Raw genomic sequence first — 21,213 nt, forward strand, 5'->3', positions numbered from 1 at the left:
TGGGTAACCGTTGTCATTACATATTTCGAAATCTCAACAATCGAGACTTGAGCAAGCAAGTCAATTGAGCTTTGGATTAAAAGCTCTGGGAGTTGAGGTAAAAACTCACCTGTTTTGCGCCTGAAAGTCTTCACAAAGCACTCTCACTTTCCGCTAGATGTTGCTCATGGCATGATGAAAGTGAATCTCGCGACGAACCTGAAGCAGGTCACCGGTGAATTTCCTCCAGCGATTTTCTTCAGGTGCACAATTGTTGCTCTTTCGCAATCGTTGTTGGCTTTTCTGGTTTTGTAGAGAAGAATCATGTGAAAAAAGTGCAATTCGGATTTTATGCAGCGCATAGAAATGTAAGATCACATGTTTGGGTTATTCCAGTTGATTGATTAGCACATTCTTCGTCTGATTGCTTATTTTAATCACACTCGTGAAGAAGTATTACACAATTGTTCGGTGATATTGGTCATCGGCGAGAAAAAGTGAAATTTCGGTACTGAAGTGTGACGTCATGTGGGTTAAAATCCTGGTAAGAGACAAAATTAATGGCTTGTTTTGCGTATGACCAAAAGTCATACTGAGAGAGAAGAAAGTGTTTTCGTGGGCGCGAGTGAGCAAATAATGACAAACACGGCGTCCATCGACTTTCATCAATTCTTCATCAATGCTGCGCTGCTGTTGAAACTGGGTCCAGCTGAATTGCAAATTGTCCGGCCTGACCTATGCAGGAGTTGCATTAATGATAACATTTGGAAGTAGGTTGATGGTTGTGCGAGATAAAGTTATATCATTTGGTCGCTTGTAAACAAAACGAGATGTGCATAAATCCAGTGTAATCGAGGAGGTGAAAAATATCTCACGCGCGAGTCAAACACCTTGAGACTTTCACAAAAACATACATGGGCAAAAGTGTATCGGCGGAATGGGCTAAATTATGCATGTATACGATGGTTTGCGGAGTATACAGTTTCACGATCTGGAAGAAAGTACATCTAAAAGAGCCTCACGTCATCCCCACTTAATTCATTTCTTCTCCGTCAGTCTTTTTGCCCACAAAATCGCAAGCCCAGTTTCAATAGTCGAAACACACGCCAAGAGAATAGATGCATCTCGTCGTGGACTGACTGTAAGTGATCTCTCTCGTTGTGCATGCTGAAAATTCCGTGAGAGTGTGAAGAAAAGTGCGAAAGCGAGGAATTGACCAGTGAAAACACACAACGGTTCAGTGAAATGAATTGAAGTGCTTTAGGGGAAAATGTTCCGGTTCCTCCTCGTTGTGATTTCCTCGATTTCACTCTCCGGAGCGATTCAGAGTCCAGAGAATATCAGTTCAAGGTGAGATATATTCGCTGGTAGACCGTTAATTTACCTGACTGTGTAGGAGATGCATTTTCCGTGAAGAACAGAGCATTGCCCCGGCATGGGATTTGCATAAATTAATTCACATCATTTATCACGTAGTCATGAGGAATGCACGTTCATGAAAGTTTCAATTGCGGGTAAAATTTCAATGAATCATATAAATAGATCATTGGATAGTTTTCAATTTTCTTCAATAAGTTTCAACATTGGTTTCAGCTTTCAAAACACATTGTATAAAAAGAGAGAATACTAAAGTAACATTATTCTGATAAGCATTTATTTTTTGAGGCTTCACTTAGTGTATGAAAATTTAAAAATATCTTCCAACGCAATGAAAGTTGACTTTTTCCTAAATACAATATTTTAGATTTTCAATTTACATAATTATATTTATTGCGGAAATATTTGTTATTAGTTTTTGGGAAAGCAATAGCTAAATTTTTGACGAAATTTTCAATTTTCACAATTTACTCAACATCATCAGACGCAGTCAAAATACGGTCAACTTTTTCCCCGATGACACCAGAGAGAATTACAACACTGCACACGGTGTTAATGCCAACGATGTCTCGCCATTCCGCTTCCAAGATGATCAGGGGGATTTGAATCAAAATGAGATTCTGGTGTCACCAGCTCAGAAATTTCAGCAATCGCCATACCAGAGACCGCAATCCCCGTATTACTCGTCTCAGTATGCTAATCCCGCCGTCACCCATAATCTCCGGCCAAACCCCTACGCCGGCTCATATGGGTACTACAACCCCGACCAGGAGGACAGGGAGGAGGGTCGTCCTCAGACACACTATCCCTATCAGCAGAGGCCTCAATTGGGGCCCAACTATGCGGCTCAGTTCGCCAGCTACTATCGTCCCGGCGGCGTCAGGGCCAACTTTCCCGGCAACTTTCAACAGGTGGGCGGAAGTCCACCGTATGACAACAGACGACCACTGGCAGATGTGGGTGTGCAGTTTGGGCAAGCCATCGAGAACATTGCGCGCTACGACGATTTGCAGTGTGTGCCGAAAATACTTTGCCAAATGGTGGGAAATCCCAACAGACAATCCAGCCTCCCGTCTTTTCTCAGTGCACCATCGCTAACAGCGTGAGTTACTCAATCACATCGCGAATTCCCACGAAACTCATTGAATTCCTCTGCAGTTTAATTTCAGCACTTCCTTCTACATCCCCGGCACTGATTTTTGGGCGTGCAGCACTCCTCGGTTTCAGCGGCGGTGAAAGTCGATGCGATTCCGCGTACCCGAGGTGTCCCAGAAATGAGGTAATCATGCCCGAATTACTCACCTACAGGCCATAGATAGCAATTCGAAATGCATATACGAAAGTGAGATCACACGCGCAAATGATTGCAGAAATTTATTCAATAGCAAATCAGACACTCTTTCATCGCCAAATGGCAATCGATGGCCATGGGTTGGGCAGTCAAACTATGTGAGACTGCGAGCGCGATATGAATGGCACTTACCAAAATTTTTATAGTTCAGGTTTAACGGAGAATTAATGAGTCCGATTGCTATCAAACTTGTCAGCTCAGAGAATTTCGTAACCAATTAATTTACATAAGTAAAAAGTGTTTTGTAATTGCAGGATGAAGTTCTCAATTACCTCAATAATCATCGAGGAGGTTTCTTCAGGTTTTTCAACGGAGGAGCGAGTTTTGGCGAGGACCTGCCAAATTACCAGCAAAACTATAGACCAACCTATCAACAACAAGGAAATTATCAAACCCCGTCATATCAGCAAACCCAGCAGCCAAGTTTTGATTTGAACTCTTTACAAACACTACTTCAAGGAGGCAGTCAGAGTCAAGGCATTAACTTGAGCAATCTAGGACTCAATCAAGGTTCCAACACCATCAATCTAGGCAGTTTAGCCTCACTCATCGGAGCAGGCGGTGGAGGTCAGAGTTCTGGAGCTAGTACTTTAAGCTCTTTGAGTTCTCTGGCATCCTTGATCGGAGGATCTGACAGTCAGAGTCAATCAAGTGGTTTGAGCCAACTCGCAGGAAATCTTTTAACTGGATTAGTTGGGGCTCGATTTGCTGGAAGATCAAACACTAGGAGAAGAATCAGTAAACGACACATTGATGACAAGCTTGGTGAAGGCTTCAACAATAGTGGGGAGCTGAATAATTTACTGAAAAGCTTTTCAGAACAATCAAAGCCAGATGCTAGAATCACAAGCAAGAAAAGGAATTTGAATGATGAATTAGGAGACTTGAGCAATGTTAAAGTTGATCAGAAGAAGAAGAAATATCATGGAGAGGACGTGAAGAAGGATTATGTGAAAACATTGCAGAAGCTATTGAATACAGAATCTCGGATTGTCAAGTTGGATACGAGCAAGGAGATAAAGGCTCAGGATAGAATTTTCACCAGCGGCGAGAGTCTTGAAGCGGAGGATAGGATTATGAATATTGCTCAAATGCCAAGTATTCATCAACTTACTACTTTTAATCCCATTGCTTTTCCGCAAGAGTACCTGTACGTGTCATCAGATGAATCTAATAGGGTTCCAAAGTTGGTCAGCTTTGGTCCTCCATCAAGTCTGGAGTTTCCGAATCAGTTTCAATTTGAGACAAGTGAGCTGAATTTACCACAGAAATTCTTCCCGGAACCATTCCAAAATTCAGACGGAATCATTCTGGACATACCTAAACCTCTACCCTTAGAATACTACGATCGAACGAAGATGATTTTTCCGGATAGGACAGGAACGGGAAATTTGCGTTTTGATAACGAATTCTTTGGATCTGAGAATATTCATGGCAATCGTTTTGGACGCATTTTAACTGGTCTGAAGAGACCTCAAATCGGCACTCATACAGGATTTGCCGGAAATGGCGCTAGCACAATTACGTACAGCAATGGGGACATCCTTGTCTTTCATCAAAATCGTTTGCAGGGCTTGCAGCAACAATATCCAATTAATTTCCACGGTCAGAATTTAGCCTCTACCAGTCAAAGCTACCAATATCCTCAGGTTAGCAGTACTTATCCTACTAGGAGTGACAGTGGAAATATTTACGTCACAAATTCTCTGGGAGTCAATGAGTACTACATTAATGCACAGGGCCAGAAGATTCGACTGTGAGAAAGCGTGGAAAGAGAGCTTCTTATTTAATAATTTATCATTCCCAAGAGTGTGGAAAACTCATGTCATCTGCTGTCAACCCTGAAAGCTAACTAATCCACCACAATGATTCAGATTTCACAGCAAACTGTAATTTTAGGGAAATAAAAACTTTTTATACGAAAGAGCAGAGAGTCAAGAGGTCAGTTTGCGTAATTCTCGTGATCTATTTTCGTATTGCTTTACTCTGTCAATGTTGGGTATCTCAGATGAGTCATTGCGCTTTTTCTGGGAACTCCATTGACTTTCACTATCTATAAATTGGTGTCTTTTAATTTTCAATTCGCTAATAAGTTGTGCAAATTTCACTTTGTTTCACAATCTCCTGCAGGGGGAGTGTTAATTACAACTACGAATGAAATTAGGAAGTGCGAAAAATGCACTCTTCTACTCCCGCTTGAGGGATGAATTACAATAATTGTCGAACAGACATCAAACGTTGAATGCTCTTTGGCAACTTTTCCCCATTTTCACACATACACACAAGGCGATTTTGTATGGAAAATCCACCCTTTATCTTGGTGCGTTGAACGGTGTTTTGATGCTTTCACGCTGCATTATTGGATATTAACCCAAACTCCCTCGCTGGCAACAAAGTGGAAGCATTTCCATTTGATGTGACGCCGCAATAGAGGCACGGATAAATGAGGGAGCCCCCAAACGGTGTGCTATATGAGGTGTTCATTTTGGCGCGCATTATGCACACGCCAATATCGCCAAGTGGCGAGAGAACATGTTTCAATGACTTGTTCATTTTGTGGTGAGTGTGTGAGTGTTAATTAAAATTTCCACAATGCAAAATTTGATCCGAAGTAAATTAATTTCTCGTGCGTCGATTTTTTACTGCATGCACACATGAAACGCCTTTCACCTCCTGTAAAAATCATCCGACGCGATCTGGACGGATTTTTCACCCTCAATCTGCAAGATGAGAGATGAGATTAACTTATTGTGTGGCAATGGCAATTATTATCTGGGGGCTCCATTGTGATGTTGTATGATTTTCTGTGATGGCCAACAACCGGACACGTGGCTTCTTAAACGGAAATAATCGTTCAGTGTCAAACGTAGATGTCACACGAATTTTCCACCCTCTTCGTGTTTCGTTACTTCTTTTGAAATCCTGTCTTTTCAATCCCTCCCGCCATACACATGAAAATGAAGCAATTTGATGAGTTGTACTTTTCTCCGTGTGCTCACACGAAACACCAAATTGATTTTAAGGATATCCAAACTATTCACCACGGAATGTCGATAGAAAGAACCCGATAAGACAGCATTTTCCATTTCCCGTAAGGACACAATCAATCAGAGATAAGAATTACATTAAATTGCTAACAAACAGTCGACATGGAGCAATATTCTCACGCTAAGTTCATATTCCAGTGATGTTTGATTGGTGTGTCAAATTAATGTTTGATAGATGGATCAAATTACGACATGAGTTTGAAAAACCACCCGTGACAATTGCGTCATATTTTGAGCCGGGCCGAGATTAGGGGTTGAGAGTTCATGTGGCAATTGATAGAGCTGCTGAACATCGACCGCAACATCAGTGCTAATGAATTCATGCTTCGCGGGGTTGAACATCACGCAGAAAGCCGATTGTCAATCAAAGGCATGCGAACACCAGCCATTTGATACCCAAAGTAATGACGAAACCATGTACTTCTAATGTGGGAAAGGATTTTTACAAAAGAGGATTTGATCAATGTGAGGACATATTTGAATTTAAACATTTATTTCTCTATCAAAAAATTCAGCAAAATTGCCAAAATATTGTAACATATAATACAAAATATAATTATAATATCCAACGTATGGTATTTATGTGTTTCTAGACAGTCAATATCGAATCATATTCAGATTTGTTTTAGTTTGCAATTGCTCTTTATTATACGAAGGTTTAAAAAATGTATGTTTTGAATAAAAACAAACTCTTTTTCCTTATATTTACTTTAGAAATCCCAATAGAAAATCGTTAATTGCTCTTGGTTTGAACTCAAAACAGATTAGAATAAAAGGAATATCTTTGGTCTCTGTCACATTATTTTGTTGGAACTCTTTGTATTTTGAGGGGAAATATTGTGAAAATAATAACACTTCATTGGTATTATGTCACGCACCAATAAATAATTGCGTTAAGACTAACCCCTGAAAGCCCTGAAAGTGAAAAAGAGAAACAATGCAGCACCCCTTTTGGACTTTGTGATGCGTGTCAACAGAGAGTCTGATGAACAGGAGGTATGGATAGGAGTAGCATTTCAGCGATTATCTTCCCATTTGATCACAAATGACACAATGACAATGACACTATTTTTCCCACTAACAACACACTGGACAATGGAGGTGGAAACTTTGGTAAGTACTCCATAATGGGATATTTTACCTCAATACAGGATGTCAACCGTTGAGACCTTTGTGATTTCTCACCAGGACCAAAAGAGCATTGAATGAGATCTCAAAGTGGGACAGATGGCGGAATCAGCTTCATTAATTAGGCCACCAACCTGTCCTTCATCCGTGGTCAGATAATTCACTACGATGTAACTTACCTACATTCATTTCATCGTGAAGAGCAGCGGGGTAAATTGTATTGCGAAGACTTCTAAGCAAAGTGATTTCGTCATAGGGGATGAGAAATTAATAAAAATCAAGGATTTCTCCGCAGAAACTATACTCGAGTGCCACCAATCATTCCAACTGCCATGAATGTCACATTCAGACGAAGAGTAATGAGAATTCGCTCCCAAATTTATGATGTCAATGCCCATGGTAAATGTGCAATGAAGCTTTCATGGCACATGGAGACACATGTAATATTCTTGTCCGATGCACCATCTTCCGCAGATGATTCCATCCTTCTTGCGTAATGAAATATCTCTGGTATCTCATCCCTTCCGCTTCGCAGCAAGATATTTCTTCAGGGGAGGGATTATCGAAGATTGAACACGCAGTTTTTTTTGCCAAGGCCGGGATTCCGATAGGTTTTGCAATTCTTATTAAAATAATTCACCGCTAACAAGGCGACAAATATGGACAGTGAGAGTCAAATGCGGGAAAAAAATTTTCTCTACATGGAAGTTCATGTTAAATTCAATCGTATTTCATGCAGAATTGTGAACTTGACGTTGAAAACACTGCCAAGCTTAAGCTCTTGGAGTGGAAAAGTTCCTCTCGCATACATTTTCAGAGCGGCAAATCATATGGGCAGTGAGCATGTGGAAAATTAATATTTTACACAACTATATACAAACGTGTGTATTTCGCCAGTGTGCTTGTCATGAAAAAAGAGAGATATTAAAATAAATAAGCAGTGTTTACATTGGCAACAAAAAGGAGAGACAAACTGAACACGTGCAAATGTTTCAGAGTTCTTTGTCTCGGCTTGTCGCACAATCTAACACTCATACGAGCGCAGAAGTGCATATAAAATTTTTAAATTAATTCTGACGTTTTCCCACTATTAGTTCTCACATTAAGACGCGCAATTAAATTATTAATAGACTGCGTCCCATGCAATATCCACCGAGGAAGATGCGTTATGAGGCACAATTTATGAAGCAATGAATTGTGAAGAGTGTGAAATATAGTAATTGGATATTAAATTGCAAAATTCATCCGGGGGTGTAGATATTTGACAATTGATTTCTTTATCTCACAAAAGCCGAGTAGGAATACGCAATCATTTCTGCATTGCTTGTACCTTTTAAGGCAAATATTTACGACTAATTGAAATTAGCCAATCAATTAATATTTGCCGTAAGAAAGTGTGTGAGGAAGAGGGGAAAATGCAGTGTAAGGAATGCCAGGATTGTGATTTATTGCCATTTACTGTGTCTTCTGAAGGACACGTGTTATTTCATCCAAGTCTTCGTGCACAGCAAGAGTCATCAGTGAGAAATTGTTTCTCTGTCATCGGAGGAATGAGTCGAAACAGCTAAATTCCATATTCCATCAACTTATTTATTAATTTCCTCATTTTTCCGTAAAATTTCATCGCAACATCTTACCTGTGATAAATTAATTTGCTGTGAATGGACAGAATGTCGCGTGAAACCGCCATTTACTTGCCGCCTCCGAAAGTTCATCGGCTCTGATTCCATTCGTCACCGACACTAATTAATGGCAATTGCAGCAGGAATAGAATAACTCAGCGAAATATGGTGTTCAGGGAATAAAAGAAAAGAAAAGAATATCTCTTGGATTTAACATTTATTTCATTTCTTTAAAAAAAAAGAGCCATTATAGTAATATATAAGCAATTTTCTGAATCAATTTATGATTTGTATTTTACTTTTCGTGTTTTTAAATGCAAAATATTTCTTAAATGTATATTTTGTTTTATATATGTCGCATTATGATTTCTTTTTTTCATCAATATAAAAAGTATATTTACACTTTGTCGATTTTTCAAATATAAACTATTCTCAATTTTTTTTTCTTCGTTATAAAAGTGTAATTATATAATTGAATGTCGAATTGGGTCGTATAAATTGTGTCATTTTTATCTTACTCTCTTTTTAATCAATTCATTGTTAATTTTTTCTACACTTGTCCAAAGTATTTTTTTATGAGAATTTTCTCGCAATGTTGGCGTTTCTCATTTTTAGTGTAACAGAAACATAGAAGAGTATTTAAACTAAACAAATAAAATCATTAATTAAGAATATATTAATTGATAAATGCTTAACATTTATAGATATATTTTGAATTATATTTATAAATATTAATTGAGTTTATCAACATTTTGTAGTTTTTCGTGTCTTTTCGATTACGTTTCATTTTGCATTCAAATGAAGTGTTGTGAAAAAGATGTCACATTATCTTACACTTTGCAAAAGTATTGTTGATCTTCAAAGTGTACATAATTAATTTTACATGTTCTCGCAATATTATTATAGGAACGACTTTGTTGATTTCTCAAAATTTCTTTTGATAAAAAATGCAATCTAATTCTATTGGTGGTTTCAAGTGGCAATATATGTACAATTGTTGTGCCAAACAATATTTTGGGCTCTGTAAGAAAATGTGATCTGCTGGAAAAATACAACAAAATGTCAATTTATTGTTATGTTTTATGGATGATGTCACTTGACAAAATGTTCAATGAAATTTGCACAATGAAATGAATGTGATGACGAGTGAATCTTGCCGATTGAAATTGGTCCACGCAATTTTGATTCGCTAAAACGTCCTTTTCTCACCGAAAGAGCAAAAAGAAAATTCAAATGCACGGCAAATAGGTTCTTTTCCTTCAATTTAACAGAAATGATTTCTGCGTTTATCGTGATATTGATTTATTACATACAAAATAAACAAATTAAAAATTGGTAAGAAAATGAGATCAATGAATCACAGACCCGCTCTGAAGGGCAATTAAGACTAGGTTTAACCTAATTAAACTTATGGCTTATTTTCGCATATCTACTTGGCTATTTATATTCCTCCTTTTTTCAAATTTTTTTTTGCAATTTTCTTTACTCTTTTATAGTTTTATGCTGAGATACGTTATCCTAAGTAGAAATGACATTTTCCTTAATTAACGACAATTATGTTTAATGTGTTTTCTGATCTTCACCTCATTACATCTTTACTTCGATTCAATTTATTCCTGGACAATTATTTAAGTGTTTATAAAGTATTCTTATGCAAATGTACTTTCTTTTCTAGTTAATGTAGAAAAATTACCCCCAATATTCAAAGAAGGGTTTGACTTTTTGTTCCTATAGTTGAAGTATTTGTCAAGAAGTTGAAGCGGGATTTTGTTGGAAATTTACCAAAATTTGTCATCTAAATTCTATAAAAATCCTTTTTGTTTGGAATCACAAGAGCGAAAATTTGTCAAATTTGCAAAATTTGTTTTGCTAAAAACTGGTCATTTTGTATATTTTGCTGTAAATTTCCAACAATTTGAATAGCAATAGACAAAGACATCCACAGAATAATATGTTTTTCCATTTTAGAAATAAATATATTACTATGTAGTGTAGAGATAATTTACTTTATGCAGAGATGGAAAATTCCGGAATTACATGGTTGTAATTTCTGGCAAATATTCTCGTCTCTTGGGACTATTTAACATTACACTTTCCACTATTAAATATTCATCTTTTGTCACATTTTCCTTAAATATTGTTATCTTGTACTTTCTCATCAGCCCTTTGATGTGCAATTGTTGACTTTACGTCGCATCGTGAGACACGACCAAATCAACATCTTTGTACGATTTATGAAAATCAACAGATCAAAATGCAAAATAAAAGTTTTTCTCTTCATTATCCGTAAGTATAACAACGATTTGTTGCATACAATGAAACCGTTTCGTTTCTTGGGTCTTTGTTAATCAAAGCATCAAAATTCTAAATTTTTCAAAAAGCACTTCCTATAACGGAATGGGTTCTATTGTGGTTAACCAAGTGGCTGGATGAGTTTTTTAACGCGATACTAAAACATAACTTAAGATGGCCCAGGAAATTGAAATAATGGTAAAAGTAAAAAATTTGGGTTATTAGTTCATATGAAAAATAATATATTAAATGCTGTATTAGAGTACATTTATATTATGCATAATGCTGGGAGAAATTATCTATGAATATTCCAAAAAAAAAAAAATGCAAAAATGTCCCTTATTAATACACAATTAGTACAAAATAAAACTGCGAAATTTAATTTCATTATATGGATCAAAACATTAACTAACTGTCTACGTGTATTATTTACAAGAAAGAGCGGTCCAATTGCTAGCCAATCTCCTATGATGACACGTGGAAGGGTTATAGCATTGTTTTTATAGCGTAATTTTTATTCAATCGGAAGAAATTGTCTTCCAGGTGACATCATGTTGGACCGTAAATACAAAAAGAGATCATTCGAAAACTCTGAAGAACTGTACAAACTATAATCATTGCTGACACTTTAGAATTTGAACGTTTCACTTCTATCAACCGTGAGTCAAAATGGTCAGATTGCAAGAGATCCGTCAGCAGTTCACTAGTACCAGTCAGGGTAATTCGAATTGATTATAGTTCATAAGCCGAAAAAATGTACATTTATTCTAAAATTGATAAGAGAATGATGCAGTAAGTATTACTTAATTTTACAAAGAATATACATTGCGATATCGATGATTTTTCTTCTTTCTCATGCAATTGACAGCCCAAAAAGGAAATATTCTCTTCAGTTAATTACATATTGAATTGCTTTTCACTTTACAGTGTACCTCTGAAATCTCCGTTGTTAGAGTTTTACTATTGATTGATTTTTAGTGCCATAGTGTAAAACTGACAAAAACTTTGCTGAGTTTCTGCAAGTTTTGTTGCACACGAGAAATAATTGAATGCTTCGTTGAAATTTGTATTGCTTGACCAAGAGATGTGATGGAATAATTTATATGATTGACTCCAAAATAATTGATCTTTTTTTTTTAGCACATATTCCAATCCTTCTCCTCGGTCTGCACTGAGGAGCATAATTTGTCTCGTCTCTTCAAAAATACATATGCTCGCCAGTGCCTCTAATCATCCGTTTTGTGATCACAATGCAGCTTATTTTATTTATTACTTCAATACCACTCTTCTAAGCCTACTATAAATTTACTTATATTCCTCAATTTATCCTTTTGTCATTTATATTTGCAATAAGATTGTTTAAGAATTGTTCTCCTTTCCATTTAAATTGCTATACAATCCACTTCACTAGAATGCAATATATAAAAAAGTATGTTTATATGAGATCAAAGTTGTTCAATTTTTGCTTCTTTTTAAATCCTTTTCCATCAATAACACAATCGTAATATGTATTGTATTCTTTGGGGCTCTCAAGTATCTATTTTTGGCCATTTGTATCGTCTCTGATTTATGTTTTCTTCCTCTACAAAACTGTATCGATTTTTCACAATATTTACTCGATTATACCTTTTGCCTTGACAGAAAAAATGCAGTTGAACTGTGTACAAATTCTATCACGCGTCGAACGCTATTTGAAAATGTTTCAATGGACATTGTGGATTTAATTTCCTGCAATAAGACAAGTCTCCAAAAATGGTTAGAACTACAATGTAAATTTGAGAGATCCACAACGTGACAGTATCATTTCAAGTAAATCAGTCGTTTTGTTCTCAATTATCGTTTTTTTCCTCACTCGGATTTTTCTTTTTCGCCTTTTTTTTCAATCACAATGCGCTTTAATGAGCTTTTTTCTGTTGCTACGTAGAAACAAAAAAATGAAGACAGAAATTGGTGAAATTAATGAGAATGATGCTCTTAAATTGATGCATGGCTTTTACAAGAAATATGATTATGAAAAAAAATACAAACACGATTTGTTCGCGGTATCCAGAAAATATGTTTTGTCTTTCAAGAATTAGCAGCAATTTAGCCTAATTTAATTATTTACTGTCTCTGTAGTAATTATATGGTTTGTCTTTTGGAAATAAATAAAACAAGGGGGATAAAACATAAACGGACGCCTCAGTAAAAAATCATCCTGAAATATGTCAAAATGTAAATTTTCGTGTGTGTTTTCTTTCTATTTGGATGAATTGAACTGTACTGTATGTTTTTTATGCAAAATTTTCACGTCGTTTCAACAACGCTTCTTTTAAATCACAATCGCTTTGGGTTACAATTAATCACTTAAAAGCTACATTCACATTTTTGTCCTACTCACTACCATATGAAAAAGTTGTTATCTCCACACATTTTCACCTTTATCGTCATTTATTTATAAAACAACATTGATTTTCTTATATATTTAATTACACGATAGAGTATAAAATAGTATCGTTGAGGATTCGTCAATCGAACCTCAGGCAAATTTATCCACTAATACTCAAATATTGTTTACCTCATAATTTTCTTCCTCCTTGCAATGAAATATTTTGCTTACAAAATATATTTTCCTTCCATTTTTACGAAATATTTATAAAAAAAAATTATTACAATATTTTTTTTTAATGAATGGATGTAGTCAAGTATGCATAATGTATGCCATTTAGTCGTCGTGAAAATTTTATTCGCCAAATTTTCCAATCTTTACCTCTCTCCAAACGGTCCTTCTGGTTAATGGCAGTGTTGAAAATAATATCAGCGAATGAATAAACTCAAAATCGGTATCCGTTGAATTTTGTCGTGTTGTTGTCTTTTTGTGTGCTTTGATCGGTTTTTGTGCACGGAATTCATACGCCGAATATTCACCGCGAGGCGAATATTCCGCATCCGACCACGATAAAGAGGGCAGTTACCAAGGACCAATTGAAGCACTGCTCCTGAAAAGAAACCGATGATTTTTGAGTGTTTTCCAGGACGGCTAGTTGTGTGTGTGTGGATTAAAGTATTTCCGAGGTTAAGGCTAAAGGCAGAAGCAATTCTGACGCGAAGACCGACCATAAAAATGAGATATGTAAGTGGTGGAGACGAAAAACTATCTGTGGAACAAGTGTATTATCACAGGGTCACTTTTATGGGCCATTATCGGTGTCAAGAGTGAGAGATGAGCAAGGGCAGAGGCCGTCCCCTCAGATATTTCTAACGAAAGGGCGCCAACCGTGTGCCGAGGTCTAAATACATAAATAATAAGGGATGCAGAAAATAGACTGGGAATTATGATGAATTGCTATCCGATGCAATTATTACGAAATTTGTCTCTGCGAAACACTCTCTCGAGCCTCAGGAGTGAAACTCTCGGGGTTGAAGTGCATTTTTGGATGAGAGAAAATGTGTTAAATGGAAAATCAAAACGAACACACAACAGTTAACACACTCCATTGTTGACTCAATCGCGCCTCAACCCAAACACACCGACGGTGGTTGGAAAAGCCATTCTTGGGGTGATTTTTTTCTGTCTGCCCTCCACGAAGCATTGTCCCCAGATCCCAGAAAAACATGTGTAATTCGGTATTTGTTTACGGAAAAATTATTATGCGTTCGCGCGCTGCGTCTTTGATAAATTCAAAATATTTATGCAACACATTCACACGTGTGCGAGACTCATATTTATGAAAATATTTAGACAGCGACAAGTTCACGCACTCGGACGGGAGGAACAGTGTTTCTGGGGGATAAAATTGAAATCTACCTTTGGCTTGTCTTTTGGCGTCTCTGGCCCTGCTGCGGGAGATGATGGCAATGCCTTGCCTCTCTTGCGCTCTGGAACGCGACCAGGAAACTCTGTGAGTCGCTCGCGAGCCTCCAAGTGGTGAAAATGGTCTTGGAACTCATTCAGGCTACTGTCATGGTCGCTCGGGCAGTCATCCTCATCTTCGCCAGTGGACGTTAATCGAATTCTGAGAAGTGGAGAATTGTTGTGGAATATTGCATAGGAGCTTCTAATAATGAGATTTTCAATGACTAATGCAACTTTACCAGAAGGCGAACAATTGTTCTACTAATCTGATCAAGATCTCAATTTAGCGTGGGAAAGTGCGAGATCATTAGGAAGAAGGAAATATTGATAACTGATAAAGTCGCAAACTTCCGATTTTGAGATAAGAATGTAAAATTGTAAAAGTATACAATTACTAGGAAATTTTTCTTATACAAGTCAAGTAATCAGATAACATTTACCATGTTTTTTTTTCGTAAAAATAAATTTGCGTGAGTTCTAAATAAAAATTATACTTGAATCATCATTAATTAGGAGATGTGCGTGGAAAATTTAATTATTATGAAGCTGTATTTCATCTTAATGACTTCTTTCGTACTGCAAATGCTGCGCAAAACCGATCAGTTCGTCTTGTGATTGATGTTATTACGGAGAACAATTAAGTTGGACATTTCCTTACCGTCTAATTGGCAATCGGTGCTGATCGATGGGGTGCGATGGGACACGGTGCACTTCCTCGAGGGGCTGATGGGTGTAAGTTCTGGGCGTTCTCGGTGTCGATATTGATCTCGGGAAGAAAATCTCACCGTAGTGGCCGGAGGAGCTCTGGGCCATTGCATGTGGACTGCAGGAGGGGCTCGGCGGTGGCAGCGGAAATGCCGGAGTTCCTGAGCGTGGAGACAAAGCGAGGTGTAAAAAAGTGTCAGTGGCAGTAGTGAAAAATGTCCCCGAATTAGTTATTCATGGAAATTCTTATTGGCACGAAAACTGACCTATGAGTGTGGAAAGGAGTTGTGCAGACGCGATAAAATATATCTCGTGATATGACATGTTTGCGTGCTTTTCCCATTGTGGACATTTTTTCTCATTCGCCCTCCAAAGTGTAATTAATTTCGTTAATGACTCAGTTTGTCTCCAGTGTGAGTGATAAAATTTGTCTTTGTGCACTCCTTTAGCCATCCTCGCTCAAATATAATTTTATTACTCACCCAGAGTGTGATGAAAAAACACTTTCTTCTTGATCATTTAATAAAATTAAATGTGAGACGCTCCTTGATTTTAATGAAATTCCCTCTTCCTGTGAAGACTGGTCTGTTTTTTGCAAGCCAATGCGAGATGGACAGTATGTCACTCGCCTAATAGACTACTTCATATGCAAATAATTGTGTGGCTAGAGCACATTTAAATAATTGACTTGCACCATCAATTACACCGCATTTTGCCTCAGTCTCGCTGGGAGCTTGTATGTCCGTTGGGGAAATGGTCAAATACGCAATTTGAAAATCATGTTGAAACAATTTTCTTTTGCAATTTTCGCCGATTAAATATTTAATGGGCCTTTTATGCACACTGCATTAGCCACTGTATATCTTTGCTTGTGCACTCCGCAGAGTTAGTGCATTGGCAATTGCATTCGAGTGCAATTCCATGATTGCACTTTGGTTTGCATTTCGCAGTTGAATTTCGACGGAATTGCTCAATTGTGAGGAACGAAAAATCAGATCAAGTGCAGCGTGAACGCACTTTTTGTTTACTCATTTCTTCCACTTCGTGGAAAGTCCTGAACAGCCACAGTGAAATAGATGGTCAATTGATAAAATCATTGTCGCAGAAACATGAATAATTGATTTTGCTAAAAAGAGAGGCACGCAAGGTGTAATTATGCATAATTATTGTCATTTTTGCATTAGATAATTTGACAAAGGGTGGGATGTGTAGTGTTTTAGTGCGATAACAGTTGCTGCATAGTAATTACATTTAGCAGGAATTGGAGTGTCGTTGTCGCGATTAGTAATTGAGATGAGAGATATGAAAAAAAAACTCTACAAAAGACAGCGTACAATAAGAATGACATAATTGACTAAAAACGATGTTTTTTGAATCCACATCTTTGAAAAACTCACATGAAAGTATTTCTGCGAATCAATTAATTCTATCTTGATAATATGAGCCACTTATGGCATGAATTATATGGCAATGTATTTATTTATACAAGAGTGCATTAGTGAAATTCTCGAGAATAATAGCATATTTTTAGTGAATTTTATAGGTGGTTTGAAGAGTGTGAAAAAATTACAGACCGCAATTACTTTATAGAGTTAATTCACATTTTCCCATCTTATGCACGCCGTAAGAATAGTTCTCAAGTCTGTAAATTGATTTGATGATATTTCATAAAGTACAATGCGAGTGTGTCTCTCGAATGGGGCAGAAAGAAGCAAAATAGCATGACGGAGTGTTCTTGTATATTTTAATCTCTCAACTTGAGGCACGACTATTCAATTTTCCTTCCATCCACCATCTAGCCAAGTAAATTTAATAAAGCACATTTATTCTCGCAAGTATCCACATTAATATAGCATTGTCATTGCCAATCGACTAATTAATGTTAATTTATTCACGTGCTGTGCAAGAGAAAAAAAAGAAGTTTCGCGCGCCCAAGATGTGTTTGTGGATTGCAATTTGCATCTCTCGGGTGGATTTATAATTTATTTTAGTGACTCTCTTCTATGATAGCCCCCTATCAAGATGAACACAAATGGGAGTCCATAAAGATTGTGGTCGGGGAGTTTTCCATAGTGTCACTTAAATGAAGAGGTTCTTTCATGCGATCTAGAGTAATTACCGACTTGAAGGTCTTGCCGGAGGCTAGAGTGTGCCTCAGACAGTCTCAATCGAAAGGGATTACGCCTAATCCTAAACCCGGAAGATCGCCACTCGATGGAGCGTTGAGGCATAAACCCATATTGACCATCGACGCCTTGGCGGGACCTTGAAAGTGCTTCGCATTTGATGCAATGGCGGTTGCTCAATTTTAATTTTCAGTGCAAATATAATGCATATAAATCAAGCCCGGTAATTGAGCCAACTCGCGACTCTCCGTACAATGTTGAGCCCATCCAGTGGAGCGTTTAGCGCGCGCAATAAAACCACTTTGTTCGTCACTCCGTGGCACATTGCTGGTCGAGCTCTGGACGTTTATCAACACGGCACATGTGTGTCTTCCACTCTTCTCCAGCACCACGAGCCGCGGGTTGCACAATCCCAACAACCACCGGCCGCCATTCCCCCCATTCGGGCCTCCCATTTGATTATTTTCTAATTATAATACAAATCTATGTGCATGAATTTAGTCGTGTGTCTAATGGTGTTTCTGGGGAAATAAATCTTCAATTGCAATTAAAGTCAATTAAGGTAAACTGAACAGTATTCTGATTCTCAAGGATTCACAAATGTCTGCCTTTTTTGCATGTGATTTTCCAGCCTGACTTCTGCATGCAACGCCGAGCATTTGCCTATCAGTTCGCAGAATGCAGGTGGGTTTCTTGTAAGAATGGAAGTGCGTTGTAATGTTTAGATTGGAGTTAGTCATAGGATTAAGAGTCTTCATGCAGGCTCTATATATTGCACACAAAGAATTACACTCATATAAGTTCTATGGTATTGGAGAAAAGCTAAGATTTTGTCTGAAAATTACATTCTTGTACTTCAAAATAAACCGAGAAATTTTGCGTTTTAGTTCATATGATCACGCCTCTCACTTTACCCCCGGCTTATCTGTTTTCTTTTCCAAATACAAAATATTATTACCATAAGTGGTTTTGCTGAATCAGACAAACTGGAAGCCACTAAGTATTCTTGTCTTATCGCCACTGACACTGAGCTACTGATATCAAATCTATTACGCTTCACAATACATTTTTCGATTAACCAACTTCGAGAAATGATAATTGCTCTTCTTGTCCCAATCGTGAAAGACCTAATCTGTGTTTGTCAGTGATGATCAAGTCCATCACTTAAAGACAAAACACAAGTACGAGCGCGATTAAGAGCAAAAGTGCTCTGCTGATGAGTCAGGAGAGTTTTCTGTTGATAATTCCCGTCCGACAATCAGTCTGCAATTACTCATTTTGATACTACATTGAATTCACGGCCGCGGATAATTAATAGACATTGCGGTGAATATTCTGTATACAGTTTACTCACGTGTTCAGTCATACGGTGGTGAACAAAGAGGAACGCCGGCGGCATTTGAAATTTCGAACAGGTTGACAGATACTCTTCCAATTCATTCTCTAATTTGTTGTATAAATAGCAGTGGATGTTATGTGCATCTATTTGCTCGCTGGGCATTGCAGAAAACAAGTCATTTCACTGTCTTTGTCTCATGTTTTTGTATACATAGTTTGAGTAGAGGCGGAAAAAAGCGCGACAAAATACAGGTGGTAAGTGGCATGTATCTCTCTACCTCTCTGCAATTCTATCATTTCTCCTCTCTGCAGCACTACTAATTCCATTGTTGGGAGGAAATGTGATTTTTGAGAAGACATAATAGCACATTGATGCAAGAAAGTTGATTGCAATTATTCGGTTCTCCTCTCCGCGCGTAAAACCATTTATTGGCTAGGGTAAAACGCAACTGCAGGCCAGCATCGGAGAGTTGGATTGTATAGGACTTTGGAATACTCTAATATGTAATTACACATCAAATGGTTCATTATGTCAAGAAAGCTGGCAATGTTTTGTCATCGTTATGCAACTTTTTCACGCCATACACTTGCCTCTTGAGCTCTGTGGTCAATCCAATCAAACAGGAGTAATTCTGATGTTCAGATACCACAAGAGTGTTTATAAATAAAGCGATTAGCTGTGGCAATGCGATAAAATTGACAGTATATCTCATAGCTCAATTGTATGATAAATCTGCAAGAAAAGTGGTAATTGACTATGCAAAAAGACGCACTCTCGAACACGTACAATTGGCCGTATTTTTAGGTTATTCGGAAATTTATGGTTTGGCGCGCGCGGGAAATTCTGCGCACACTTCCAACACTCGCCAGAGAACTTGTTGCAAAATGCTGGAAAATGCAATTTTTCACCACACACAGCATTTAGTAATTCCTACACATTCGAGGGTGAACAAAGAACTGAGAGTGTCGCCGTGCGAAAATCATCCGCAACGTTCTACATAATGCGACAAAATGTTATTCAAAATTTATGCAGAGTGTGACAAGTCTATTTTGGGTTCGTAATCTGCAAAGTCACACTGTATCTCACTGCAGCCCATCACGGGCCTTCCCACTTGGAAAGACTCTGCACATGTGCCACAATCAAGCTAAGGAGTACTCACAGTGTTGGTGGCAATTTGGCATTTTGTTATTTATGAGGTGTCTCATAAAGTTTGATTAAGTTCTACAAACTACAACCATACATTTCTCCCATTTTTCGTCGAAAATCTTAACACCGCGTCGCCAAACCGCCTCGGCTGCGGCCACTGACCCCCAACCGAGATTTCACAATATCGCATCACCTTTTTGTCGAAGATGCCAATATTTGCATAAAATCTTCTTTTTCGCCGAATGGAATTTCCGTTTGATTAGCACTGGAGACTTTGGCGGGAAAATCACAAACTCAGTCACATCACTTATTTTTACAATTAGATTTTGCTTTTATTCATCCAATTAGCTTACAGATCTAGATGGAGGGACTCAACTGCACCGCCTGACAGTCTCGAGGACTATGAGAAAGGATAAAAATTTCCACAAACCTCCTCCAATGCGATACAAGGCCTCGCAGAACGCCTGCACCAGGTGCTCATTGTTGACCATAAGGGGGCTCTGCAGTGGGGACTGGGTGGCCGAGGACGAACCACTGGGCGGCTGGGATGAGCCCTGCTGCTCCTGGTCGTCTTCGGGAACATAGAACGGTCGTGCCATGTCACTGAGTGTCAGTATGTTCAGCTGTACTGAGGTCACACTAATTTAGAAGTGTTTTGCAAACTCTGCGTGATTCTGTGTCAATTTTGTGGGTGTCAACAAAAATTTACTATAGTTATCACAATGGTCAAATTGCCATTATCGAGTCTTTCAGCTGCCAGTGTCTCTCACACTTTGTCATTTCACTTCTAGTCTGGATTGCAGATAATCACTTTAGCCATTACTTAGCGAAATCACAAAGTGACTTTAGAAGTATCTGGGAAATTCTGATTTGCTTCTCAATTCGGAGTCCACACCAAATCAGCTTTCACAATTTATGGCACGAAAATTCGGGCAAAAATTTACAAAGAAAATCTCTCAATAAACTGTTTTTCAGTCACTCTTGGAGGCTTTTCACTGAATCTAGGATTTTTCTTTTTGCTTTGCGAAAATTGTCCAAAAAGTTTTTCAATTCGTCGGAAGTATATCAACAAGTACAATGCGGAAAGTGCTCTAAACGTACGATAAATGCAACTCTTTCCGGTACTCCGGAACACGTCCAACTCGCTCGACGTCTGGCAGCAAACTGATTCACTGTCGTTCCGCGCTGCACTGACGATGTGTTTCGATCGGACTCACAAGCGTGCGGCGAAGACAATTTCTGTGACTGCGCTCTTCGGCTTATCCA

At 37.9% G+C, this 21,213-nt stretch overlaps 2 protein-coding genes across 4 annotated transcripts; one reads left to right on the plus strand and one right to left on the minus strand.

The window, feature by feature from the left end:
- The first annotated feature begins 1,249 nt into the window (after positions 1-1,249).
- On the plus strand, positions 1,250-4,613 carry LOC132257222 (uncharacterized). Its single transcript, XM_059754057.1, has 4 exons — positions 1,250-1,329; positions 1,841-2,458; positions 2,515-2,635; positions 2,962-4,613. The coding sequence occupies exons 1-4, from the start codon at positions 1,250-1,252 to the stop codon at positions 4,465-4,467; spliced, it is 2,325 nt and encodes a 774-aa protein (XP_059610040.1). The 3' UTR covers positions 4,468-4,613.
- A 4,098-nt stretch (positions 4,614-8,711) lies between these two features.
- Positions 8,712-21,213, minus strand: LOC132256200 (cell death protein hid). Of its 3 annotated transcripts, none has more exons than XR_009468207.1 (5): positions 20,378-21,213; positions 15,290-15,497; positions 14,584-14,791; positions 13,546-13,774; positions 8,712-9,542 (listed from the first exon to the last, which is right to left on the minus strand). XR_009468207.1 is itself a non-coding variant. In XM_059752468.1 (4 exons), exons 1-4 carry the CDS (start codon positions 20,544-20,546, stop codon positions 13,700-13,702), a joined length of 660 nt encoding a protein of 219 aa, XP_059608451.1. In that variant the 5' UTR covers positions 20,547-21,213; the 3' UTR covers positions 8,712-13,699. The 3 variants fall into 3 exon arrangements, 1 of the variants encoding a protein (XP_059608451.1); XR_009468206.1 differs by having other exon boundaries at positions 8,712-9,545; XM_059752468.1 differs by having other exon boundaries at positions 8,712-13,774.

This window comes from Phlebotomus argentipes, unplaced genomic scaffold (genome assembly GCF_947086385.1).
Source record: "Phlebotomus argentipes unplaced genomic scaffold, Phlebotomus argentipes genome assembly contig_6, whole genome shotgun sequence".
NCBI lineage: Eukaryota > Metazoa > Arthropoda > Insecta > Diptera > Psychodidae > Phlebotomus > Phlebotomus argentipes.